The following is a 27,939-nucleotide window of genomic DNA, read 5'->3' as shown; positions in this document are numbered from 1 at the left end:
TCACCCGATGGCTGGGTGCGATGCGCTTTGTCAGTTCCTAGTGCTGGGTCCTGTTTCTCTCCCTTGGCAGCAGACAGCTATTCAGTGACCTCAAAGGTGGTGCTGGGGAATGGTTACAGACAGGCTGGGATTCCTGTCCCTCCCTGCTTGCCTAGCTATTCTGCTGGAACACAGAACCCTACAGAATATCCAGTTTCAAACCCTTGAACTACTGTTCTGCTTGACATCTAATTTAAAAAAAAAAAAAAAAAAAAAAAAAAGCGCTATTTTTTACATTTATTATTTATTTATTCCTTTTTTGTGTGTGTCTTAAAGGCAGCTCCAGGGAAATTCACTTTATCCTTCCTTTATTAAAAGAAAGATGCTGAATGGGACAGAGGCCACATATCTCAAACATCCTCTTTACATTTACTTTTGCATGTCAGAGGTGTCAAAACACGGTTTATTTCTTTAAATGTGTAGGGGCTGAGGGGGGAAAGTGAGAGGGGTTGGTGAAGATGAGGAGGGAATCTGAGGGGACTGGAAGAGGCGCCTTACTTCAGCCCCCCCTCACTGGCTGCCCGCAGTAACTGTCACAGGCTCTAAAGGAATCAAGAAGGGTCTCCAGGTGCCCCCGGCCCGCTAGGCGGGCACAGAAGGGGTCGGTCCTTAGCCCAAGCTGGTGATGTTGGCACGTCCGCCGGGCGGTGCCACGATGCGCTGGGTCGTGCGGCGAGGGATGTTGTCATCGATCTGTGCCCCTGAGGGAGAGAGAAGCAACGTCAGGTCCCCTGCGGCCAGCGAGAGTTTGAGGTGGGCGAGCTGCGGGGCGAGGGAGTGGGGAGAGCACAGCCGCATGGAGACCCAGCAAGTCCTCTCAGGCCAGGCTCCGACGGTGCGCACCAAAACGCATCACCTTTGGAGGAAAAGCCCTTACTGGCTTCCAGTGCCTTAATTCTGCTGAAACCTGTTCTGCATTCGTATCTCCACACCAAACACCTGAGCCACCCAGCCCTGCACAGACAAGAGTTGGCTATGTGGTCTTCCCTTCGCGAGCCTTTTCATTCCTTTTTACAGTTTTCCCTTACTGCACTGAAACAGCATGCTGAGAAATCAAATCTGCCACATACCAGACCCGCAGCTGGTCTCAGCTAGCAAAGCTCCGCCGAAGTTGGTGCCATCTGCCCTCTCCAGACACCCGGCTGAGGACCGAGCACAGAACGCAACGGGGTATAGAATCATAGAATCGTTTAGGTTGGAAAAGACCTTTAAGATCATCCAGTCCAACCATTAACCTACACTACCAAGTCCACACTAAGCCAATCAAGGGTAGACTAGACTGAACCGTGTCCCCAAGTGCCACCTCTGCCCATTTTTTGAACCCCTCCAGGGACAGGGACTCCCCCACCTCTCTGGGCAGCCTGTTCCAACGCTTGACCGCCCTTTCCGTAAAGAAATTTTTCCTAATTTCCAACCTAAACCTCCCCTGGCACAGCTTGAGCCCATTTCCTCTTGTCCTCTCTCTCACTACTTGGGAGAAGAGCCCAACACCCACCTCACTGCCCCCTCCTTTCAGGGAGTTGTAGGGAGCGATCAGGTCTCCCCTCAGCCTCCTCTTCTCCAGGCTGAACACCCCCAGCTCCCTCAGCCGCTCCTCATAAGGCCTGTACTCGGCATTCATGCCACGGCATGAATATAAGCAAGGCTTTATGATAGCTCCTATACTGCTCTTCTTCCTTTCTAAAGGGATAACCTCCAAGCTAAAAACACATCACAGTCTCTCTCATTGCCTTCCAATTTCAGCAGAATTAATTCAGAGTATGGGAGTATAAACAAGCCGTGCTTTCAAAGCAATTTAGCCCCATAAAAGTATGTACCAGACAAGCTGAATCCAGACTGGTGCAGGTTCCTCACGGGTGGGGCCTGCTGTTTGGCAGGAGACGTCTTAGCTGAAGACGCTGGTGTGACGGTCTTCGGTGTCACTGACACTTCGCAGACGGGTCCGTCGTAGAGGCCTCGAGGCACACCCCGCAGCTCGGCCAGCTGCAAAACACAGAAGCAGGCAGCCTTCAGGGTCAAACCAGCCTTCAAAACAGAACTAAACAGCTGGCCAGATGTTGCTAAGCCAAAGACACACATTTCAGGATTTGTCTTCGGTAAGAGGATTTGAAAGCGTACATCATCGCCTCCGTGCTGACCCTCGGGCGGTAGCTGCTCGCTGAAGCAGCATTCATAAAATGAAACACGCTCCGGACCGCGGTGGCTCCAGCTAGCTGCTAGCTGGCGTGAGCAGCCTACAGAAGGCAGCCAGTCTGTCCCCGGCACCGCAGGTTCCGTCCTTTAATGATCTCAACCTACCTGCTGTTGTATTAAAGGCTCCTGACAATTCTCACATGAAACTTATTACTCATCCCCAAAAAGCAAAACAATGCCGCGTAAAGAGGAGGCAGGTCTGCATAAAGAGGAGGCAGGCTAGCTTCACGTCACCAGCTTGGGAGCTTTAGATGGGGTTAAATGCAATTATTCCAGTTGAGACGCTGCCCAATTGGATTTATAGGTCAGACACGTATTTCCGTGGGAGACCAGAACACAACAGAAACCACAGATCTGTTCTCTGCAGTGCTAAATTATCTGAGGCTGTAATTTGATAACCTGCAGTTTCTTCAAAAGAACAATTAAGGAAAGATCGTTTGCAAGGAATGTGAAGATTACCTATGGTCAGCAGAACTAACACAGCTCTGGTTTTGTCCAGGAGAGGGCAACGCTTCAAACACCAAAATACTTTTCTCCTCAGAAATCTGACTTCATCTAGAAATAAACTGCCTAAATTCTCAGCAACTAAGTCGCAGCTGAGCTCAGTGTCATCTTCTCTGTCAGTTTTTACCAACTAAAGGCATATCAAAAGGCAGTTTCTGTTTTGAATGGGTGTGCTTTACAAAAACACTTTTCCAACCATTTTAGCCTCTTAAAAATAGAAAGTTCTCACTTTTCAACAGTCAGTAGGCTGTGCCTGTGACTCACCAGTCACCAGACAAGAGCTTCTGATCATCTCTGACAGAAGGGAAAGCAGCATAATGGATCTATAACAATAAATTAGAATTCTAAATTGTTGCTGAGAGGTTCGACATATAAATGCTATCAGTAACTTCTCTTGGTACTTCTGTGACAGGAGAAGCCTGCCGGGTTATCTGCAGACTGGCTCATGCCCAAACCGGACAGTTCCTGGACACACGCTCTGTCTAGGTGTCGCAAGACAGAGAAGAATTAAAGAGCAGAAAAATAAAATTCGCAGCAAATCCAAGCTCAAGCCAAAGCATATTCCTGTAATGACTCAAGTGAATAGCAAAAATGAAAGGGGAATGAGATAAATATGGCTCCTATCCAGGGAACATTTTCTGATGCAGAAGCGTGTGTCTGCGAGCCAGGGGATAGCATCTGTTTTCCACCCACTTGAACTCAGGAGTTTCAGGGAGAGAACAAACGGGCATCCAACCATTTACACTCACCCTGCTCCTCGCTTTGATGCGCTTGTAAACGAAGTCAGGGAACGGTTTCCTGGGGATATACCGTCCGGATCCCTCGGTGACATGGAGATTCCCATCCTCCAGCACGATCTTCCCCTGGCTGATAACCACCAGGGGAGAGCCACGGCACTCCATGCCTTCAAAGATATTGTACTCCAGAGACTAGAACAAACAAAGAGACAACATGAGGCAAACACATCCATCCCAGCAAAGCCTGCTGTGCTTTAATTAGCAAGCACCAGTCGTGCTAATTGCCAAAATTTTAAGGACAGATGGAAGCAAACTCAACAGCATTCACCTGAGTTGTATATGCCGTGGTTTAAAAGAAAGGCTGCTCTTTGTTATCAGTCTCAATTTATTAAGGATTTACTGATGCAAAATTTCCATTGCAACAAGATTCTTAAAGAGGAAATACAGTTTCAAATGAGAGTCTCAAAGCCTACCTGTTTAAATGCATTTAGGCATCTATCTCTTCTGAACTGCAGGGGATTTCGGAGCCAAATAAAGTTTTATCTGAGTTTCATACTAAAAATAATGGTAATTTCAAAAAGCTGTATTTCAAACCAGTGTTTTGGTTGATGGGTCAGGGACCAGGACAATCTTGCTTTAACTCTAATGGGATTGTTCATCCTCAATTAACAGGATTGGAAACATTACACCATGGAAAAAGACAAGTTTTGAAGGAATCACTAGTAATGTCCCACCCATGAAGCATCCTGAAATGCAATGTGCTACAACCACGTTACTCTAGTGACCATCTCTGAGACAAATCCAGGTCTTTTTTTACCGAGTTAATAATGGAGTTTGCTCTTGAAGTGTGTTATAAGCATGGGTAGGCTCGACTGCAGATTTACAATTAGCCAGAATGGTGGTTAAACCGACGCTGAACCGGGTCCAGTCTGAAAAAACGTTGTGGTGGCAAAGGAGGCGGCTTGGTTAAAAGCTTATGAATTCAGCTGGCTCCAAGAACAACACTATCTGCCTCTCTAGCTCCTAACGTTTCCTTGCCAGACAGTGGCAAGAGCAGTGTGAATTCTTGGAAAATATCCGTATGTTGCTCTAGCATTTAAGAGAGTAACAATCATCTGATGCCACATAACCACCACGTCTCCCTGTGTCGCAGCAACTGCTCTGCCTGACTTTCAAAGGGGCTTTTGTTTTATGCTTGACCAAACTAGGATGCTGACTCTAAAGGCATCACTCATTTCTCCTCTAACACAAGGCACACATACAGTGTGAGACACAAAAAAAATACCCCAACAGGTGTAATGCCAGGTATAACAGGCAACGCAATGACAGGGGAAGAGGTTAGAGCTGGACATGTAAGAAAAAAAGCTGCTATTTCTTAGACAGCCATTCAAGCTCTAAACAAACCACTTGGAAACGAGAGCCCTTCATCCTCTGTAGTCTTGGCACAACTTAAAGATGCAGCCTTTGGCAATAGCTGATCACTGAGTGCTGAGGCCTCTTACACGGTGCAAGAGTTTCAGGGGGATCTGCAGTCCTTAGCGTAGAAACTATTTCTGAATGGTCGCTCCATGGATCTGGTTCTCTTTCAGCCTAGCCCAGATCTATGACAGAATCATGGAGTCAATCCTGATTGTACTGGAGTGTATCCACAAAAGATAAAGTCTCTGAGTTTTGTGTTAGGAAATTCAAAGAGTCCAATTCATTTCCTAAAGACAGACATTAAATGCCAATGGTTTTCAAATACTTCATCCAGCAAGCTACTTCCAGCTCTCTGAGCCATTCATAAGCACAAACCAGGTTCAGACCTGGTTTTGGCACCTAATAGCGGTATGGCCCTGGGCTCCTTCCTCTAAGTCATTCCTCTCCAGACCAGAGGTGTGATGAGTCTGGAAGGACCTCTAAGGTGATCGAAGCGATCAGACTTCTGAGTTGGGATGCCTCTGTTAGAAGTCTAAGCACAGGCAGGATGAATCCAGGCCATCTGTGACCAATTCTGACACAGAGTTAAGTCACAGGGAAGTGAACCAAACCTTTAAAAAAAGTTTCTTTGTGAATGTGCCCAGGGATCCAAGTGTGGAAGAAAATTTTGCTCCTTCAGCTCCAGAGTGAATGAAAGCATTCATGGAAAAAAGAACAAGGAGTTTTTTTCCAGGGAAACATTCCATAGGTTCATCGCCAGCAGTGAAACAAGTCGTCAACAAATGCACACAGTGGTTGCTTTCTCTGAGACAGTGCTCGAATGTCACAGGCAGACTCCAACCAGCCCTCTGCACTGGGACCATTCTGCAGTTTCCCACAGGGTGGGACAGCTTCTTCACTGTAGGAGCCAGGTATAAGATATGGGACACAGCTGTGGGCCACAAGCAAAGAGTGCCTCTAACAGTGCCACCGCAAAGCCGCAGAAGAAACAAGGGGAAGGTCTGGTCAGTCTGGGTGCTGCCTGGTGCCTCCCTGTGCCAGCTGTCACTGGGATCATCACCAGTAAAATCACATCTAAGCATGACTCCGCACACATGTGCCAGATCGGTCCGTGGCGTAAATCCACTCAGACTCATTGATCTGGATCAGATCTCCAGTGAAGGTGTCCACGAGCTGACAAGTTTCACTGACCCCAACCAGAGGAGAGACAGCTCGCATTCCCACTGCTAGTGAGCCAGAATGTCATAAACGACACACTGTGATAAGAAGCCTTTTGATATTTTAGAAGACTTAAAGAGCTTTCTGTGTGCTCAGATCGAAGCACCCAACATTCAGAAAGAGCAGACAATCTCTTTGCTCCGAGGGGAATCTCTGGGCATTCATGTGATTTCAGATTTGGACTCGGTCGTCCTCCCTTCTGCTCACACAACTGAGCTGTACTGGGTGCAAGACCAGAGAGGGCTTGGGGCATCGAGAAAACAAAGCCCTGAGTTGTCATGAGCTCTAGTTCTTGGCAGCACAATCTGGCATTAAAGGAAAAGAGGAAGAAATGAGCAGCAGAGCTCACATCGTAGAAAACACCCTTACTATGTTATGAGTCTTGGCAGAGATTGTCTTGACACTGTCAGGATCCCAGATAACCAGATCAGCATCCGAGCCCACTGCAATACGGCCCTTCCGCGGGTACAGGTTAAAGATCTTCGCTGCATTTGTGCTGGTCACAGCGACAAACTGGTTCTCATCCATCTTGCCAGTCACCTGGGGAAAGACAAAAGGAGTCACCGCATTAGCCAGGCGGGGACCACTCCCAAAAGCAAAGAGCTGACAGCACAGCAGATTTCCAGTCATCTCTATAGGGGCAAAAACCTCAAGTGGAAGGACCAAAACAAGCACCTGGGGGGAGATAACACACTGCTGCAGCTCTTTCAGCTCTGAATGTCTAGTCGCAGCCTAAGCCTGTGACACGTGTGACATACCACAGCCTTATCCCAGATGATGGACATCCTCTCTTCAGTCCCGTTGGTTCCTTCAGGGATCAGGGTAAAGTTGTCCTTCCCGACAGCTTTCTGAGCAGTGTTGAAGGTGCAGTGGGCACTGCCAGTAACTTGGAGGTCTCCACTGGAAAAGACAATGATAGGTATTTAAGGTGTTTTATTGTCACAGGTCTACTCCTAAAGATAAACCAGCAACAACAGTTATTATTTTTATCACCGACTTGTCTCATGATGAAGCACACGCTGTATGAACACAGAAAGCTCTACTCACCAGGACAGTAGCGAGTTAAGAAAATCAGGAGTGGTTGGGTCAGGACTCAGCGGTGGGGAAGTAACAAAAGCTGCTGCCTTAGCCCAGTTCTTGCTCCAGTAATGAGATCCATCGGTACCCAAGCTGGCTGTGATGGGTTCTCCATACACCACAGTGCCTACAGGACAGGAATACAGGCAAATCCACTGTGAACACCAAGCAACATGCATCTCCAGCCTGGCTTCCAGGCATAAAGCAACCTTCTGAAATAGGACAAGCTGGGGAAGTTATGCCAGCATTGCACGCTGCAGGGTTTCTTGGTACCTCCTTTTAAGCGTGCGATCACAGAGACACAACATTGGATCGAATTTGCTGGCCTGCATAACCAGATGATCAGACATCATTAAACTCCTGGCCTGTTCAATGCTCCTCTGAAACTATATTATGTTACTAAGGGCATGTTTTCACAAGCAAGCTTTTAATTTTACATGCCTATCTTGAGATCTCTACAGAAACACTGAGCATTCTCCAAAAATCAGTCCCTGGGAATAAGTATCCAAACCTCTAAACCTCTGAGTTAATAATAAAGATACTGTTACTGATAAGAGCATGGAGCAGCAGAACGTGCACAATGCCATTACACAATTGCTGAGGTCAGTGCTCACTAATTGTGCTTGACAGGGTTACTGTAAAGATTCATTGTATTATATCCTGGGCCAAGAACCTTATGAAAGAGGCTGAGGGGAACTGTAAGAGCGTGGGGGGATCCAGTCTGATGCAGAAGGGATGTGGAAAAAAAAGAACGGAAAAAATAGTGCCTGCAATATTTCTATAAATGTGTATGTATTAAAGATCTAACAAAGCCGGGTTTATTGGAGCGGGCTCTGTGCACAGATCAGATAAGAGAAAACTCCTATCAGGAAAGTTTCCTGCCCACAAAGCAAGCCCATCGCAGAGGAAGTATCGGTGTTTCTGGTTCACAAATGCAGCTCAGGGAAACCAAGTGATTCCCCCAAGGGTACACAGTAAATCTGTGACAGAACTAGGAAATTAAATTGGATCTTCTGACTCTCTGTCCAGTGCACTAACCACCAGCGCATCCTTCCTCTTCACCAACATTTTTGGAACCACATGAAGGAACAGCAGATCCTTAAGGCCACGATACTTTGCAAGCTGGAATGCACCAGCAACATCTGCACACCAAGCAGATGCAAGATGCTGCAACTTCAAAAGCGGGGCAAGCTGGTAGCCCCACAGATCTGCTCACCAAATGCAACCTTCCTGAAATCTCTGTAAAGTGCCTATCCATCTGGCTTCTGTGCCCAGACGCTTCATGTATCTGTATCTGCCTGCAAAAGACGTGGGCAGTTAAAATATTAACCCCAAATACTTCAGTCAGAAAAGACTGGCAAAGGCAACCCCAGAATTGGTCAGCAGGGTCTTACACACCTCACCGTGCAGAGTAAAAAACCACGATCTTTCTTCCACAACATCGTCTGAGCTGCCGTTATGTCTACAGGCTCCCAATCTAGCTAGGAAAGAGTGCATTAGCTGAGGCAGAACGACGCATTAGCTGGCTTCATGCTGCTTCCAGGACCACACTGAAACAGGAGGTGTAGGAACAGCCTTTGTCAGAGGGGATCCAACGGCAGAGGAAGAGGCCGTCTGACATCACTTGCCACAAACAGGGTTATGAAATCAGAACAAGGCAAAACACACGCTGGCTATTAATGGGAGGCCTGTTGTGGGCCAATACATTGGGAGGATTGTTCTGCAGGGAGCGATGTTTTGAGCTCCCAGATCTGCCAACGACAGAGTCTGCAGGGAATCTCCTCCATACAAATGCCACTGGGAACATCTGGCTTTAAATAACATTCGCTCTTTTCCATTTAGCAAATCAATTCTGTTTTGTTTTTGCCTTGGATAGTCTTCAGTTATGTTTCCTCTGTTGCTTGGGAGGGCAAGGCTAGTGTGTGTGGCCCTCCTGGGTTACCCAGTTGGGTAACTGCACAGCATTTACATTGAATTATTTAAATAAAGGAACAGAGAATGGCGTGCCATTTATACCCCAAATTCTCCTTATAAGGAGAAAACGCAATCTGAATGAAAACCGCGTACGCTAGTTCACTCAGAAGGCTAAGCAAAGCCAGTTCTGTGGATCATTCATCTGGGACAGTCCCCGCACCTTTCACAGGCAGGTGACATCCACCCAAGCCAGGCTGTGTTTTACAGCTGCTGCGATGTAAGCGTAGGGCCCCTCATCCCAATGCTCCTACCTACTTGCCAGCCAGTGGTCGCAGGGGACAGCGAGCACAGCAAGAGGGTGCTTTTGTTGCTGCTGCGTCTCTGCGGTGCGTATGTCTCCAGTACTGTACCTAGAAAAAGGAAGGGACGCTTCCCTGGCTTACAGGATTTGAGTTGCGCAGCCACATCAAGTTGTTTTCTGGGGTAATGCAACATGCAGCCACTTTTGCATGTCAACACATCTTCTCATTTCAGCATGATCTCCGCTAATGGTGCTAGGAGAGGAAGGTTTATCCCAAACAGCTTGAGCTGCTTCCACGCCACGAACAGAAAGCGATGCCTTGGAAATCAGTCCTCCACACCAACTCTGAACTCATTTAACAGGAATCATGGGACCAAAATACTTCTGAGCCAATACACAAACACAAATCTGTTTGCTGCGGTAGGAAGTTAGCTCTCCTTACACCAAACACCCAGATGGAAAGTGATGTCATTTGTATATCCATTCAGGCTTATTTAGACTGCATAAAATTAAATCCAACCCTTGTGAGGAAAGAAGGGGGAAAATCATCCCTCCTGCTTACTCACCCACCCAGAACTGCTTTAAATAGAAATGAAGGGTTTAGTCACAGAATAAAGCAGGGAGACAGGCACTCACTGTGCTTTGTAACCCTTGCTCCTTGGGGGCGAGACAGCAGGGTTGGGACTCAGGAGAAGCTACTGCATCACTCCGAGCAGCTCAGCTCCCTCACAGACCTCGGCGAGAGAGACGGGACACAAGGCACCAGCACCCACCGCAGGTCTGAGTCCTGCTCGTGCAGCATCCTCAGGCAGTTACCAGAGTTATCAATTCCCAGCCTAACCCAGACTACTGATCCCAGTTCCCGTTCAGATGCCAGGCTGTGAGTTACAGCACGTGAGGAGTATCTATTTCACAAGCAAGGAGCACAGCGGATAGCTGGAATCAGTAATCTCTTGGGCTACTCCACCTACATCCAACAGGGTTTTTGAGTCAGAGACCTCCATCAGGACTCTTGGAAATCACTTCTGACCCCAGGAAGCAGCTCAGCAGAAAGCACCAAGGAAAGACCGCAGCAGCTGGAAGGAGGACACAGCTTGCAGTCTCCAGGGGGATTCATTAAATGGAGACAGCATGGAATTACTCTGCAGCAACACAAAGGCGCACGGCTCAACGTGGTAGGATGAGTGTGAAGACAGAGAGGTTCTAGGCTGAACAGAAGAGATGGCTCTTGGCACGGATACGACAACTGAATATTTGTCTGTGGGAGATGAGACAGAGCAGTTGCTTGGGACCTTTTAAAAAAGAGCCTGGACAATAACACTGGAAAAAGAAACCTCTCCTGTAGGGATGAAGCTTATGTTGGCAAGGAGTTGAACTGCATGAGCTAATAGGGTGCTTCCATCCAAGGGAAATAACTTACCCTTTTTCCTGGCTTGAGCAATGACATCAGCAGCACTTTTGCTCATCACCTTGGTGATATAGAGGGGGCAGTTGGTTTGGTTGGCGATGGTTATTGCCCGGTTCACAGCCTCCGCCTCCACCTGAGAAACAAAGTCAGCAGCAAGTCAGAAGCATCCCCACATTAGCGTATCCCGTTCACCTTCAGAGGGTCACAGCCTCTGCTTTCACGGGAAAACAGGGTGTGCAGGGCCCAGATGAGAGACTATCCTCCTCCCCGATTCTGAGCCAGAAAAATGTACAGTGTAATCACGATAATTGAAATGACATCAAGCTGTAGTCCCCTCTCATTACCACCTTTTCTCTCAGGCTGCTTCAAAGTTTCTCTGCAGGCAGACTAAGTCTTAGTTATTTTAGAATAACACTCCAGGTGCTCAAGGTCAGAATGATTAAGCCCCTTCTTTAACCTAGACAAAAATAAGCAACTAAATGTTGACTCAACAAAACTATTCATGTTCCAGCCCACGCGGAAGAGAGATGCTGTAGCCGCATACTCTGGTAAGCCACGTTTGCAAACAAGCCTCCTAAATTGTACCCTCCACTACAGTATCTGGCTTGGGATCTGACAGAGTGTGAACCACCCCATAAATCAACTACTTTTTCTTGCATGTGTAGAGAGATAACCTCAGCAGGACTGAGGGTCACTTTATAACTACAGTCTCAGAATGAACTTAATCGCTCTGCAGACTTTTACAGATCACACGCCCTAATCAAAGCAGTCCAGAGGACAGATTTAACGACATGGTAATGCCCATAGTGCCTACGACCATGGAGAACTGAGCCTGCAATACCACAGACATTTTCCAAGTGAACAACAGAGGAGACTGAACCCCAGAGCAATCAGCCACCTGATTCCCAAATGCAAGAGGCTACCAGCACCTCCCATGGACTCCAGCGGGATTGGCACATGCTCAGCACTTTTGCAAAATCTGCTCTACAGTGACTTATCGCAGGCCAAGCACCGTAAACCATCATCGCTCCCGGAATCAGAACGCATTGCCTGCTGGCTCCTAGCGCCGTGCGTGACCAATGAAGGAAGTGCCTGAAATTAAGGACCCATCAGCTCAGGAAACGGCAATGTCCGAGTGCCCAGAACGGCTCTGCTCACACTGACAGAGCCCCCACCTGTAACACCACGCTGTCTGCAGCTGGACTGCTCAAGAAAAACAACACAACAGCTGGGAGTTTTTAAAAGAAAACCAGCCCCAGAGCCAGCAGGTTGGTCTCTAGTGCCAAAAGGGTTAAAGCCCTAGCCTGTCACCACGCCAGGGCTTGTGACTAACCCTCCCCAGGCAGGGTGATGTACCGAAGGGGACGTTTTATGGCCCAGCTGCCCCACGCAAATGGAAAAGGCTGCAAGGAAGGGCGTTTATTCCAGGACATTTGACTCGAGCACGCTGCAGCCAGCAGCACTTGCAGGGAAGACAGAGGCTGAAAGGAAGAGCCAAGAAAAGCATACTTGTGCCTCCTGAGAGACAAGGAGAGAACTCAGATGGGCCAATGCTCCGAGGCAATGGCATCGCTTTGCAAACTGCCCATTTAAAGCAGGCCTGCGCACAGCTCTGTCGCTGCAGCACTTGGAAGTCACGTTTCCACGCTGTGCCTTAGTTTCCCCACTTGCAAAGCAGGGATCAAACACCACGCACCTCCAGACTTTTGACCAAAAAGACATTTGAGCAACTGCTAGGCAGGAGGAGAATATTTTCTGCACAGAAGAGAACAAGGCTGCTGAATTCATGCCTTGTGCCCAGATGCTATGGTGACAGGCACATAACAATAACCCAACGACGAGTCCAAAGGGGAATGTTTGCAATTACCAGTATGCATTAGAAGCCCTAGCACAGCAGTTCTCTTGGAAAAAAAGACAGACATTTCCTGGAGCACTTGGACTGCTTGTGCTTTCAGCGTTTTTGTGGCTAAAATAAAAACAAAAAAATTATGGATCGCTGCGACAAGTCATCACAGAATGATCTGAGCTATGAGGGGGAGAGTTTTCCAGAAAGTGATGGGCGATGCTGACTTGGGATGTTGATGTCTTAATTAAGGCTCCCTTCGCTGGCTGCAACAACGTGCTGAATACCGTCACCTTGGCTCAACCCAGGTTACTGAGGTGAGCAAGCTAAAGCCATGAGTCAGCAGGGAAACTTAAGCCTTAATTCATGCCTTCTGCTCAACCTGGGAATTCAGAAGATGTGTATGCTCCAAGTAAGACACAAATGCACATGGCCAGACCCCGATTGCTTCATTCTGACGTAAGCCTCACTGAATTGAGTGGGAGTTTTGATTTAATAAATATTTTAAACTTGTTCAACAACTCCTGCTAGTTCGCTATAGATGGAGGTCTGAACTAAGCAGCTCTTCGGTAAGATGACAACCATCATAAAGTCCTTAGGACAGGCTTTACACTCGGTAAGGGGCAGCATGAAAAGCGAATTCTAGCATTAGCAGCACCCCAGAGGGATACCAGGAAACATCCGCTCCTACTGAAGTCAACAGGAATCATGGATCTGCTGCCACCCTCAGAATCTGGCCTTCGTCATCAGCCAGCTTAAAGGGAGTTGTATGTTTTTAAAAACCACAAAGTTACTCCCGCATTGGAGAAAAGGAGGGGAGGGAACCAGATGACACTGTTTCCTGCTCTGTTTCCTATGACATTAAAGGAGGAGAATTTTGGATCAAGTGCTTGCGCTCCGGGCAGACAGCACAGCTGAGAGCAGCTGCACAGAGGCTGCCCAGCGACACTGGGGAGAGGCTCTGCTGATCCTCGCTTGGGGCGGCCACGTGTCCTCAGGCAGCCTTCCTTGCTACACTGAGAAAGAACACATTTCTGCAAAGTGCAGGAGACAGATGTAACAAACCAGCCAAACCTGGGAGCCACACAGTTCACACTTTAAAGCTCCTGCTCTGCTAAGGATGAGCTTTGAAGTAGCCAGACAAAACTTGGCTAGTTTGACGGCCAGAACCTTTAAGGTAAGGAGCAGCCTTCCTTTGAAGTCAACAGAAGTTTAGGGGTGCTCCACAGATGAGCCCCGAGTGTCACGTCAGCATCTGTTCCTGCTCTCCTGATGCAAGCCAAAAACTATGTAAAAAAAAATGCAGGGGTGGGTGGGTGGAAGGCTCAATGCAAGTGTTTGCTCACAACTTCGAGGAAGCAAAAGATCCCAGCTCCCAGAGCCAAACACAAATTCTGTGAGGATTCACATACTGCCCAAGTCAAGCATTCTTTTTCCCCTTCTGCATGAAGCAACCGAATGATTTATATTCCTACTGAAATGTCTCTGGATGCTGCTTGTCTGAACCAAGGGGAGGAAATAGAGAGGGAGCTTGAGGGGCACGTGTGGATGATCTCACACGCCCAGCTTCCAGCTGCCACATCTGGCAGTCAGCAAAGCCCCAATGTCTTGGAGGAACAAAAAGAACTGCTTGTACATAACCGATGGACTTCACAAACCCAGAACGCCACGGTGAGGTGTCTAGCTTAGAGATACTGAAAGACTGGAAACGAAGAATGCAATGGAAAACAACCTGAAAGTTTTAAGATTCTTTCTTACTCTTGAGATTTATTTTAAAGATTTAGAGGGAGTGAGAGGGATTGGGGTCCTTGACCCTAGAGAAATCAATGGGGAATATGGAGGTTAACTATATTAAAGTGCTAGGCTAGAATCTGAGAATTAGCTCCCCTGTACAGAAAGTACATACTTTCTGTGTCTTCAGCAAACCACTTAGCCCCTTGATGTAAAAAATCCACCACCGGTAAAATGTTCATCAAATGATGAAATATTATGGTAATGGAAGCTATGCAAGTGCCCATGATAGAATGTCAGGATTTGGGCACATATTAAAAATTCTGCTGATTCAGAGGAAGTCTGGATAAAATAAGGACTGAGAGAGAAGCCCAAGAAATGGGCTCTAGAAAAGGCAGTGGCAGAACCCTGCCTACATAAACCCAAATTCTGAAGTCTCTACTCATGCAAAACTCAACTGAAAGTGATGGGAAACTACAAGAACTTCAGGGTCTAGCTCCATAAACACCAACATCATCAGAACATGTAATTTTTCATGGACTCCATCTTAAAGTGTTCCTGTGCAGCAGCTGAATCAAGGAATTGGTGATTCAGGTAGACCGCACTCTACCTGTGCTTCAGGTTCAACATTTTCTACATCTCCTAATGTAGGATTCCAGTCTGGGCTATCAAAGGGCTGAACTGAAGATGTGCTAAGTACCAACAGCTCTCTGCGTCTTGAGCGCTTATCACGGGCTCCGTGGTTCAGACACATCTCACCTCACTTTAAATTCCTGATGTGTGAGCAGAGCCTTTATAGACTACCTCCAATAATCCACAGAAAGAGGTGAGCTTTTCCAGAGGGTGAATCAAACGTTAGGCTGGATGAATTACTCCCTGGAGACGTCCCCTTCTCCAGCACAGAAGCTGAGGGGGCTCCTCAACCCCTTGTAAGTACCCATAGCAGTTAGTCTCTAGAAGGGACTAGGTACTAGTTAGTCCCTAGAAGTGTCTTAGCCTCCTCCCTTACCCCATGCAGCAATAATGTTTACAGCCAGGATGAAATCGGTTTTTCCGGCCACATTCATGCCAATATGAAGTACTCGATGGCAATGCAGAAACGTTGTAAATTGGGGGAATAAATGCAAAGGCAGCAAAGTCCTCACCTCTTCAGGTCTGCTCAACACATGCCCTTCAGGGCCTGTGATCCCCAGTTCCAGGATCCTTTGCTGCTCCTAAGGCAGAGAGAAAAAAGAGCAGGAAAAAAGATTTAAAGCAACACGCATTTTTTTCTTGCAGCAAACACAGCTGTTTGAAAGAGGTACAAGTGAAATCCTAGGCATCTGTGCCAACTAATAATCACATGGGGCTTTACACAAGGGCCCTACAACCAGAGTCCTGTCCAACTTCCCTTGCTGAGAATAACCAGAGCTCGCAAAACCCTCGCTGATTTGTTCACAGGAGGTCAGGGAAACCTTTTATTTTGATTTGCTTTACACGGGGTTCATAGCCCCTCAACTTTCACTACTCATTTGTGTCTATAAAATAATCTCTAAGATGTGCCAAAACAGTATCGTCCTGCAACTGCAGGTGACTGGGCTCAAAGGCTCAGGCGGGCTCCTCCCCAGTCAGACATGCAGAAATCCTCTGCAACACCTCATGGAACACGCATGCTCGAGGCATAATGTATAAAATGAGCTGGAGATCAGATTAAATCCAAATACATTACCAACTTTTCTTCTTTGCTGCTCTTTAAAGCATGAACAGATCCCAAACATCAGCACCCCAGGTACTGTATGAAGCTATTTCCCTTCCCCTCCCCCTGGTCCTAGTTACCGCAGAACATTTTATCGTACGCAGTGACAGTGGCACCCAGACACAGTCTTTCACTTGTGGGGAGAAAGGCAGAGATGGCCAATATCCACCACAAACCGAAAGCTGCCATGAAAACCTGTGCTTCATCAGTGACAACGAAGGGGATGAGATTTGATGCACAGCTCTGCTCGCATCCTTGATACAGCTATGCCATGCTTTTAGAAGTCTTGGCGATTTTCTGTTTGCAACGTAGGATTTAGAATTTAAATCCCTCCCAGCATTTTGAAGTTAATAATCCACAGAATAAACATAACAAACCTCAGCAATGATGTCACCATTCTCAGCATGCACTTGAGCTGTCGCACCAATATCCCGGATTACACTCAGGACCTCGTATATCTGGAAGACAGAAAACACACAGTACAATATATCCCAAGTGTACGCTCAGGTACACACCTATTATACAGTATACACTCCAGACTCCTTCAGCATACAGAATTTTGCAGAACGGAAAAGAGAAAGAGAAGCATTGAGAAATACAAGATGTGGTTTGCTGGATAGATATGATCCATTTTCCTGCCTACAACTAAATTTCCCAATCTGTACAGTCAGATGCTACTGATATGGCAAAGCAGCACTATTCAAAAGCCAGGTTTGGGTACATTTACCACACTGGAGAAAGAAACAGCAACTGCACAGGCCTACATCTGGAGTGATTTTAAGGAGCTCAGAGTTTTCCCTTATTCATGCCTTCATTTACTGGTGCCTGGCATGAAAAAACTCCTCAGATTTGATTTTCACGGAGAACCTGCATGCACCCCTCTCGCTGCCTGGGATAGGAGCAGTGTGATTTCCCACTCCAGCAACCAGGTTGAGAGGTTGAATAACCCAAAAGCGATGCCGGCTCTGGCAATGGTCACTCATTAAAATGCTTACCAGAGTCCTTAGAGATAACTGTCATACACCACTGCCTCCTACGCTGTTCCAAATGACTCCCAGGCATTCCTCTCCTCCCACCACACTTAGAAATATAAACTGCCCAACTCAACAATTAAATGTACCCAGACGTATCCACTAGAATAGCAAACAGGAGGGCAATTCCTTTTTGAGGTCCCAGAGATTCTAATGCTAAAGCCAGATCCCACTTCTGGACTAGGATCAGCTTCAGCTTCTGAACACACAGAAGAGTTATGCCAGAGATCTCACTGTCCTGCTCTGCACCTAGGCATCAAGCAGCAATTTATAAAACTGCCGGTGCTTCCACACTGAAGGAGCTGGAATAGAACCTTAGATCTCTCCAAATGAGGGTTTTGCCACTGCTTTCCCCAGCTGAGTCTTTCAGAGTTTGTTGTTGGTTGGTTTTTTTAATTAAAAAAAAAAAAAAAAAATCCGCAAACCAGAGCTCCAGGTACTGTTGCAAGTCTCAGGTACTGTTGTACATACACAGATTGAAACCAAAAGAGAATGTCAGATCCAAGTGCATTGAAATTAAACCCTTATAAGAGACTAATGCACAGCTTGCAGTGACAGAAGCATGTGAAAATTAAGCCTTCCTACCTGAGAGTCAGTTAGCTGAAAGCGATCTTTGAAAGCCATGTAAACCAAGAAGGAGTTCACACCTGGTAGAAAGAGAGCAACGGAATTATCTCTGACATACAAACTGCAGGCACAGATAAAGCTACGAAACACCCCGCTCCTCATAGAGAGACGTCCCCCTCCATCAGCCCCACTGCACGCAGTCATGATGGGCAGACAAATAAATTAACCTGCTGCGAAATGCGTACACACACGTGCGTGCACGCAGGCACACGCACTCTCGACAGACCACAGCGTAAAGCCAGGATCTGCTCCGCCACGAGGCATCTGTGAACACAGCTGATGCGAACGGAGGAGCCTGCGCTCCAGCCGCGGGGACAGCTAAACCCCTAGGCTTCCACTTCACGTCGAAAGAAGAATAATTCTGTGGGTTCAGCACTACAGGAGGTTGCGTAAAAAAATAAGCAAAACGCATCGCACGCGAAAGCAGAGCCTGGGCCTGGCTGGCTGATCCTCCCCTCCCTCCTGCGAGAGCGATGGGCAATCTGTGTCTGTAAGCACGCCCTCCACCGCGTTCACGCCGACCGAGGCGCGGGGAGCGCCGCTACGTCGGCTCGCCCTCTCCTGCCTTCCGAACCAGTAAAAGCTCTTCACCAGCGCCTGTGGGAAAGCGCTCAGTAGGATGTAAAAGGTTGGGTTTTTTAAACTACAAACAGGATGGAAAATTACTCTAGCCTAAGGATGAAACGTCAAGGAAGTTAAAGAGGGGAAAAACCTATGAGGTCATTTTATTCAGCTCTTCTCCACTTTGAGCAAGCAGTGCTGGATTGTTCCTTCTGGGCCTGATTCTTCCCTTATTTACAACAGTTTAATGGCCGAACCTATCACCTACCTGCACTAACGAAAATCAAAGGATATCCACCGAACAAAGGACCTCCGCCGCGCTCCTCTGCATGGCAGCAGCAAGAGATCCACCTCTTCAAAATCAACGCTCACCCACCGAACACGCTGCAGCGACAGCAGTGCGCACCATCCCCCCGAGCCCTCTGCAGCAGGGACTGCCCAAACCTCCACGAGAAGCCAGAGTGGGCCAAGGAGATTTCAGGGCCCAGAACAGCTTTACTGAGATACAAGAGTAAAATATTTCACAAGAGCCAGTCCTATAAATAAGGGAGCCAGTCCTAAAAAATACAGAGGGGAAAGGCTTCTCTGAGCTTTCAGTAACTGAACTTACCGTGATCTTTAACCAAAGCTTCCATCTCCTCCTGGACACCTTTATGCCACTCGGTGATATCCACATGCAGAGAGTAGTCGCAGCAGGATTTGCTGTCCGCCCATTCTCGCCACTGGTCGAATGCAGTCAGCAAACTGGTCCCTGGCTCAGGAACCACGTGATCAACTGGGAAAGATAACCAAAGCGCTGGTAAACGGCTGGTGCGGTAGCTTTCCTGGATGTCCAAGACAGAAAGCATGCTTTGCAGAGGCTACTGCAAAACCAAGACATCCCTTCCCTTAACATACTTAAGTTTGAAAGACCTGGTTTCTAAAGCCCCGCATCTGAGAATGCAGCCAGGAAGCTGATTACGGAGCCAAAGCTGAAGGAAACAGTTCAATTACTACAGCCTGTTTACTGCAATTGTTTGTGAACGCGGCAAATGAACACAAACCACTGCAGAGAGCTCTATAAACACCGCTCCTGTCTGGTGACAAATAAACAGTGACACAGGGAAGATCCCCTGCGAGCATCAGTCAGCAGCTTTCAGTACTCAGCACCTCACGTGCAAGCAGTGACTTCGCCAGTGCCCCTGGGCGTGCTAGGAGAGGTGTCCAAAGAGCGCAAAGACGTATCACTGCCGGCACGTACGCGGTGACAACCAAGGACTCCACGCATGGATCGCAGCTGCTTTGTGCGACACATCCCAACTCAGAGCACCTTCCAGAGATGGCATACAAGTGAGGACTGGAAGAAGCAGGACCAACAGTCTGTCGTGGCTGGAGAGGCACCTCCTGACAACAAGATGGTCCCGCTCACCTCCGGCATCTGCTCAGCCTGATCCTCGTTCTAGCCTAACACATCAGGTCCAGCAGCAACTGGGTTCACAGGCAGCTACAGGATACTCCACCAGTGCTACAGATACAGAACAGCCTCAAAGGGTAACAAAAGAGATTTGGATCCGAAGGTTTAGTGTTCCTCCCAGTCATTTGAATAGCATTCAAATTTTTATTTGAATGCACGGGACCTCTAAGATCTTCACTAGACAAAGTGAAATAAAAGAAGCAAGCCAGCATCTCAGAAACTGAACTGCTGCTGAGAGTAGGAAAAGCCTGCGGGACTTCAGGGGTCACAAGCTGGGCAGGCACTGTTGAGGAGGAGGAGAGCGCTCTGGCTTGATTTTACATCAAATCACACAAAAAAAATAAAAAGCTGCTTCAATTATCAGCAGAGAAATTCAAGCAGTTTATTTTTAACTTTACTGGTGAGTATCTGGGCTGCCATCAGCTCAGCAGTTAGCTCTAAATCACAACTGGGATAAGAGACAAAGTCCTTGGGCCCTACTCGCTCTCAGTGGAGTACAAAGCTTTGCTTCGCCCTCATGCAGACATGTCAGCCTAGATTTACTGGCTTTGCACTGCCTTAAGAACTGGATTTACACCGGGAGCTCTCGACCCGCTGCAAAAGCAGCACTGCTCTCCTCAAGGACCCACGAGCTTCAGCCACCCAAGTCGGTACTGACACCCCCGACGTCCGAGATGTGCAAACGCTGCAGAAAGCCAAGGATTACCCCCAGCAGCCACCCTTCCCAAAGCTCTGCCCACCCTCTCTCCCCGTCGCAAAGGTGGCTATGTGACAGGCAGCAAAACGGCGCTTAAAATACTTGTGTTTTTCCAAAAGGGTTGTGTTTGCCCCTCGAAGTATCGACGCTAGCCTGCAGAGGGAAGGATGTGACGCACAGTTCTTTGCTGATACATGGGCAGTACAGCTGCAGCTTTGATCAGCAGTGGCTTAGGGGTTCAGGAGTGGCTGGTGGTCTTCATCTGCTCCGACAGCAGTGTCCTGCCCATTAGAGAAATCTATGCTATGAGTGCAAGCTCTGAAATTTGCCTGGTGGCTGGCATCAGATCAAGGATGTGCTTCTCACCACCCTCGGGAAAAGCAACCCAAATTTAACCAGCCGATCAACTGTCCTGTTTTTAAAAAAAATAATCCAATTTCTGTTCCATGAGCTCCTCCTCCCCAATGGTCAGAAACCTTCCACTAACTTCCAGACTGAATTGTTTCTTGTCCAGTACGTAACCCCTTGTCACTCTGCCAAAGTTAATCTTTAGCTTAAGTAGTATGAACAACAAGGATAAAAATAACATTCTCTCTGCATTACCAATGGGATACAGAGAAAACCCAAGTTTTCACAAATGGCCAGTGCCTTAACACAAGAGCTGTCTTCCTCAGCCCACTGACTAATTAAAAAGCCAAAAAATCCCATTTAATCTCTAACACACCACAGTAATAAATCCATCTCTGCTTAGATGAAAGGTGCCCTAAGAGCCCTATCAACCCTGAGATGATACATGGCTTATGGGCATTAAGAAATTCTGCCTGGAGGCACCAAGGGGTTAACACAGTGGAGTCTTCACAGCCCAGCACGGAGCCCCTAGGAATGACTCTGGTGTCTAGGATCAGAGCTTTATCACCATCTTATTTCATGCGCTGCCCAAGTATGACTAATGGGAGTTTGTGGAGGGAGTGGGAGAGGGGGTAAGGGAGCTCTATCAGATCTTTGACAAAGTCAAACCACAGCTGGTTGCAATAAGGATACGGGATGGAGGTAGTGGTGCATATGTGCATGAAAGTCAGCTCTGGGGATTAGGGATATCTCATATGGAAGCTGTGCTGCTGACACATCTCATAGCAGCTCCCTTGAGCTCACCGATAGCCAAATCGCCCATCATCCCCATCAAAACAGAACACAGTTTGTTTCCATAGCAGCTCTCTGCCAGGCAAGTATTACTGATCAACCACTTTGTTATATTCACGTGGAAGAAGTCAGCAAGAAGAAGGCCTGAATGTGCAAGGTAAGCCAACAGCCTTCAAAAGCCTGTGATTTAACTAGTCCAAAGAGACTCGACGAAGGAGCAACATGGTAGAGCTTCCCATGGGACGCCTGACGCATGGCATCCTGGAGCAGGAAGGAAGCTGTGCTGCTGCAGGTGAGGCAGCAGAAGCAGCAGAGGCTGCACGTAGAGCATGAGGAAGGTGGATGTAACCCTAAGTGCTAGTTCTAGAAGTAACTCAGACAAAAATGCAAATGTCTCCTCAATTTTACCATCCCTTGCTACAATAGAAAGGGGCGACTGCATTGCAAGATCATGGCCTACGTCCCTACATGCTAGGGTTGGGGTTTTTGGGAGCCCAAATAAGAATGAGCCTAGATCCTTTAAAGAAGAAGAGTCAAGACTGATTCTTCGCCTGCTGTTAAGAGAACTGAGCATTGCAACTACTTCTGCCTATCGGTATGGACAGGAATTGCCCACATGCAGCTCAGAGGAAGTTCTCCTTCTAGTCCTCAGGCACAGCTCAGAGTACAACAAAAAGCTTTTTCTTTAAGGTCGCTGTGCTTCAGAGCAGTACAAAGCAGCTGATGAAAGCTCCATGCACTGCATTCCCACAGCCCCAGGCTCCCAAGACGACCCTTGGGTATGATCTGCCACAGGACCAGGGACACAAGGTCTTCTGACCCACCGGAGCACGCAGCAAACCCAGCCGTGGAGACTACCCTGGAGGCTTCCCATGCGAAAAGCAGTGTGCTGTCCTGACCTCACCGAACCACTTCTCTCCAGGGAACCCAACAGCTTACTGCCCCATCTTCCGTTCCTTCATCTCTGAAATTCCTACAGCCGCTGGAGCGGCCTCACGTCTGCAGGACGCACTCAAGACAAACTGTTGCAACACAGACTGTTGTCACCCCTTTATTCTCTAGACCACTACAGCCTTGATCTCTTCGTGCTTCCAAGCCCAGATGTTTTCTTCCTGTTGTTGATTACTGCTGTACAAATGATGTCAGCTGCTGAGGTCTGAAAAGGAAGTTGCCAGATCAATTTAAGCTCAAAGCTTGCTCCAAAAACAGAAACAAAAAGAAGAAAAAAAAAAGAGAAAAGGAAAAGATCATTTAAGTATCACTTCATCAGTACTGAAACCTTCAAAGGAGGAATTAAATAGCTTGTGGTCCTTGTAGTGGCTCCCTGAATCAGAGTGAATTTCAGGCCTAATCCTAATGTTTCTCTTTATTTAACATACGCTCTCAGGAAGTTACATGGCAGAGCCAAGGTTAGGATTACAGTGGTTTCTCAGCTATAAGCAGAAAATATACTGTAGATTTACCTTTTAACCTTCCAAAATGCAACAGCGTATGGCTTAGAAGCAAACAAGCCCATCTACATCAGCAAAGTAACTGCTTTTTAAAAAAAAAAAAAAATTTAAAAAAGAATTTTGTATTCTAGAAATCATCTAATTTTTCCCTTGGTAAAATACTGATGAGATCCCAAAATTACTGGATAGTCTGTTTATCTTCTTCCCAGATAAACCGAGCATTCACGCCCCTCTGGAAGGCAGCGGGACTTGAGCACCTGTGTACCCAACATGCCATGACTGTTCCAGCCACAGCCACCAAGACTCTTAATTACCGCCCCGATGGGCCCGGCTTTGCTCCCCCGTCATTACATACAGTTTCACGGTGCTTACAAGGTGCGTCTGCTCTTCACTTCCGAGTATTTCAGCTCCCACCCACCCACCACCCAGGGCTGTTTTTCTGCCTGTCTCGCTCACGATCCTCCGCTCGTCCTTGGACAGATGAACCGGCTGCAGATTAAAGGCAGACAATACGCTGAAGTGAGACAACGCCACTAACCACTGCTCGCTTATCTGTGTGGCTTTAATATCCCAGAGCTGGCATCCAGCCACGCTGAAATGTCATGCATCCTATGAGCCGAAATGGCTGAACGCTGGGGTGGGGCGGATAACAACCAGCAGCGCATCAGGCACTCGGTGTTAAATGAAAGGGGAAGGCAAAAAGAGGAATTCATTGAAAGGGAACTTTCCAAGTACAGGGAAAATAAAGTGGTATCGTTTTAACATAAGCACGAAAACCCTAAGTAAGGTAGGAGAAGCGACAGCATCAGTTTGTAAAGCACTAGCATTTACTAATCACGCGACCGATCACTGCGCTTATTAAGGGCTGGCTTTCAAAATAGCTCTGTTCTTCATTCAGCTGCTGTATCTTCTCACGTACTCTGAAACCGTATCGACCTCGAGCAGCACAGCACACTTAAAATGGTGCCGATCTCAGCTCTGAACAGTGGCTTTAGAAAGCGTTGCATCACATCTTGGCTGCCTTTTACAAACTCGGATACAGTGTGGCTTTCTGGTCCTTAAGAGCCTTTCTGAAGCAGGGGGATAGCTGCAGCTCTCGCTCGCGCCCTGACCAAGTGCCCAGTTTGAGAACGGGGGTAGCTGTTCTGCACGGGCACAGGGGATCACACACAGAGACTGGGGAATTTAACCAACAGCCTGCAGGATGCTTTGAGACTGAAGCCATAAAAAATCCCATATAATCTCTCCCTGGCACTTTGAAGCTCTCAAAAAAAAATGCAGTTTAAGAGTCATGCCTTTATATTGTTGACCCCTCGCTAAGCTCAAGAGAAATTACTGCTTCAGTGGGAGAGCTGAATTCAGCTATGAGCCTTGCCTTGAAAACAAAACTCTTATTTTTTGGATGGATGTCTTCATGGGTGGGGATTAATGGGTTTTATAGCTTCCTGGTATTGTGGCATGTTTAATTTTTTTCTTTTTTGCATCCTGCCTCATTTGAGCAGGCCTTGGCTTGCTAACAGCCCCTTCCTGGAGTTTCTATTAATAGCCCTTGGTTCCACTTTTCCCCTGTAAAGGTTGTTTTTCAGCTGGTTTAATTATGTGTCATCTAAAGCATGCACGACTTTTTTCTTGATCTTCAGCTAATGAACACCACTACCAGGAAAGAGAAAAACTATTTGATATGGACAATATAAACGTGAATTAGGGTCAGATGTTACAAAAATTGTGCATGCAATAAAACCATGTATGCAGGGTTCCAGTTGCTATTATGAACTGCAGTTTTACGCATTATTTCCTGCTCCTACTAGCATTAAATGTGCCTATTGTTTAAGAGGAGTTTATAAGGTGAAAATCCTTAACATTTAAGCTTAACTGTTAGCAGGCAGATTTCTCCTACCCAAAACTTTAAATAGCAGCTTGATCACTATAAACACATCTGCCTTTTTAATACTACTTAATCTTCATAGCAACTGCATGTGATGAAATCTGGTGAATTTATTGAGTTGTACATTCTGTCACAAGCCATTTTATTGAAAGGTTGTAATTAAATTCAGCCCTGGTAATTGCACAGCTCCCTACTTAGAAGTCTGGAGTTGTTGCTAGTCTATGGCTGCAGTAGTATTCTCCTGGCACTGGTTGTGAACTGGGGGTAATGTCATAAAAGCGAGTGGAATAAAATCAATATATGTGAACTGAAAGTCAGGCCGTTGACTGACCCAAGAAGCTTCACAGAAGATCACCCCATAATCACAGACCTTATTTCATCCAGAGACTTCAAACGCTCAGCTAGTAAAATACCACAATCCCTTTGACTATTGGTTATATACCATTATGTCCCTTTTACGTGTCAAGAAATTGAGCTACCAAAAGCTGCCTCGTCCAGGAACAGAGTTGTTCAAAAGTCAAGCCTCCCAGCAACAAGACTTCTGCCTGAAGTATTGAAACAGAACTGCCAGCTCACCGGCTCTGCATCAATTTAGGCTAGAAAGAGACCTCAGCATTTCTTCCGAGCTCAAAAATCCCAAATCAAGTAACCTAAAAGAGCCTCACATCTCTTATGTTCTGATTTCATACCCAGTTCTTCCTCTAAACCACACTCCGGGTCATGGTTTTGATCTAGGACAAGAAAGGATAGCTACAAGATCACTTTTAAGGTCACCATTTCATGCATCTGACGTACCTAAGCTGGTACACTTGAAGGTAATGAAAAGTCAAATGAAGAATTTTCTTAACATCCTGGCTCCAGCAATCAGATTTCAGCTTTGCATATTTCTGGGGGTTTATTCCCACATTATTTTACCGTTGTTGGTTTTTTCCCCCCCAAGAAAAGATACTGAAATATAGAGATTGTTCTGAAGAGTAACAACGCTCTGCACAGAATAGCATTTACCGTGCTAACACAACTACACCAGGACCATTCGCTTGTACGTGTCTGCCAAGCTAACAGAAGAAAAGGCAGCCTAAATGACATCGCATGTTGTTTTCTGTCAGTTTAGATCCAGTTTATTAGACTCCATGCAGAGAATCAGAAGCTGGACCAGGCTCAGAAGAATTAGATATATCCGTGCTACACTGATTACATTTTCAGACTGCAATGTTCTGTTATTCCCTCACTGATGTCATACAGATATTTCACTTGTCTTTTTAGCTGATCAGATCCAAAATATGATTAATAATTTAATGCCAGCTGGACACAAATGTAAAGAATAGGGGCCTGTATGTCCAAACAGTCATTAACTATGCTCTTCAGCAGCTGAAATTACTACATATTTAGATCAGATCAAAAAAGGTTCCATTTCTTTACACTATAGGTTCATTGTACATCCAAGCTATGCTTGTATCTCAGGAGGTCACCATGACAGAGGGGGCGGGGAGCCAAGTGCAAAAGAGAAATTTATGTGATTCCAAGATTTATTCTTTCTTTTAGGCATACTCCGCACTTGAAGCCCACAAAAAAAAGTATACAGGACTTCAAAGACTTCCATAGACATTGGCCTATAAACCTTGAGGGAATGGGATTGAGGAAACCTCTGTTTGTAGCCATGGATTTCAAGTCAAGGCAAAACACAACTCTAACAACACATTCAAGGGGCAAAAGTTTGATCAGAAACAAGAGGACAAAAGATCAAGTGCCGTAAGCCAGTTCTGTCCCTCTCAGGTCAGTGGAGATACACCCTGCCCATCAGGCTTTTTCCACTAGCCGGGAAGCTGGAACAATTCGGGATTTGCATCATTGTCTCCAAGACCAGATTTTGGCTTTGCAGCTTCATTTCATTACCCATGGTTGTCTCAGGGGGGCGTTGGAGATGAAGAGCAACCCAACTGCAGGATGGGAGTTTTTACAACGGAAAGTTGTGATGGTTCTGAGAGGGCTTTGTGTTTTCAAGACTAGAAATAAACTACATACAAAGAGTTCTGATTCTACAGAATAGGTTTGGTTTTTCTTTTTGTTAAACACCCTGTGAAACGGCGGGCGGAAGATCTGCTTGGCGAACCTGTCCTTTCCCTCTCTGTATTTGCCACAGAAACATCCCCCGTCTCTGGACAAGGACCAGACACTTGCTCTTCTCACGGCTGTGATGAAGTGACATCACGCTTTGGGGAAGAGCTCTTCATCAGTCACCATCACATCATTTCCACTTCTAGTAAGACACTAAGAGTCCCCATTCTGTTCCCAGTTAAACCGCTGACTTTGATGACTGTCAAACAGAACTACAGACAAGGAAGCAAGGACTGAATCAGACCCAAATGTCCATGTGTCCATAGAGAAAACCGTGGTGGGATCTGACGTGGAGATGCAGCGGAACCTATTTTCTAACAAACCTATTGTGGGACAGAGATCAAGCCGCACATTCACACGTCAGTTTTCTGCTAGTTTTCTATCAACTTTGTAAGGCTAATATTGCCTGCAAAAATACTTATTGTGATTGCTGTAGTAATAACCTGTAGGAGGCCCTAACTGGATCATCCTTAAATAGGAATTCTGTGACACAGTCCCCAAATGCCAAATTTCCTCCCTCCAGGTCTGAAATAGCCCTGTCCGGCCTCTGAAGCAGTCTGGTATCTTCCCAGGCCCATGAAACCCCGCCTTGCTTGGGGGCACAGCACCATGTTTGAGATAGAAAAGGATGCACTCCTGGGCATCACCTGCTCTGGCCAACCCAAAGATGGACACCAAGCCTGTGGCTCTTCCAGTCCGGGACCCCTACAGCAGACTGGTTAGGAAAGTTCACACATACAAGATGCTGCCTTTTATTTCTTGCATGCACTAAGCTTCAACAGGCAACTCTACATCCTAGACCTCAACTTAATTTCCTGTCTCAAACACGAAAGCCAGACTGATCAATAGCCTGAATCGCC

General features: G+C 46.8%; 1 protein-coding gene across 2 annotated transcripts in view; it reads right to left on the bottom strand.

Annotated features, from left to right (window-relative positions):
- Positions 1-648: 648 nt before the first annotated feature.
- Positions 649-27,939, bottom strand: part of DPYSL2 (dihydropyrimidinase like 2) — a 53,075-nt gene continuing 25,784 nt past the window's right edge. For both annotated transcript variants that reach the window (XM_075724169.1, XM_075724170.1), the window contains exons 4-14: positions 18,949-19,113; positions 17,736-17,797; positions 16,497-16,577; positions 15,530-15,598; positions 10,823-10,943; positions 7,158-7,314; positions 6,869-7,010; positions 6,480-6,650; positions 3,486-3,665; positions 1,857-2,022; positions 649-740 (exon numbers count right to left, since the gene is read on the bottom strand). In XM_075724169.1, the coding sequence (XP_075580284.1) occupies positions 649-740; positions 1,857-2,022; positions 3,486-3,665; positions 6,480-6,650; positions 6,869-7,010; positions 7,158-7,314; positions 10,823-10,943; positions 15,530-15,598; positions 16,497-16,577; positions 17,736-17,797; positions 18,949-19,113 (1,406 nt within the window). The remainder of the gene's footprint in view (positions 741-1,856; positions 2,023-3,485; positions 3,666-6,479; positions 6,651-6,868; positions 7,011-7,157; positions 7,315-10,822; positions 10,944-15,529; positions 15,599-16,496; positions 16,578-17,735; positions 17,798-18,948; positions 19,114-27,939) is intronic.

The sequence above is a fragment of the Pelecanus crispus genome, chromosome 21, assembly GCF_030463565.1.
Source record: "Pelecanus crispus isolate bPelCri1 chromosome 21, bPelCri1.pri, whole genome shotgun sequence".
Classification (NCBI taxonomy): Eukaryota; Metazoa; Chordata; class Aves; order Pelecaniformes; family Pelecanidae; genus Pelecanus; species Pelecanus crispus.
The sequence above is the reverse complement of the archived record's forward strand: the minus strand, read 5'-3'. Positions and strand labels throughout refer to the sequence as shown.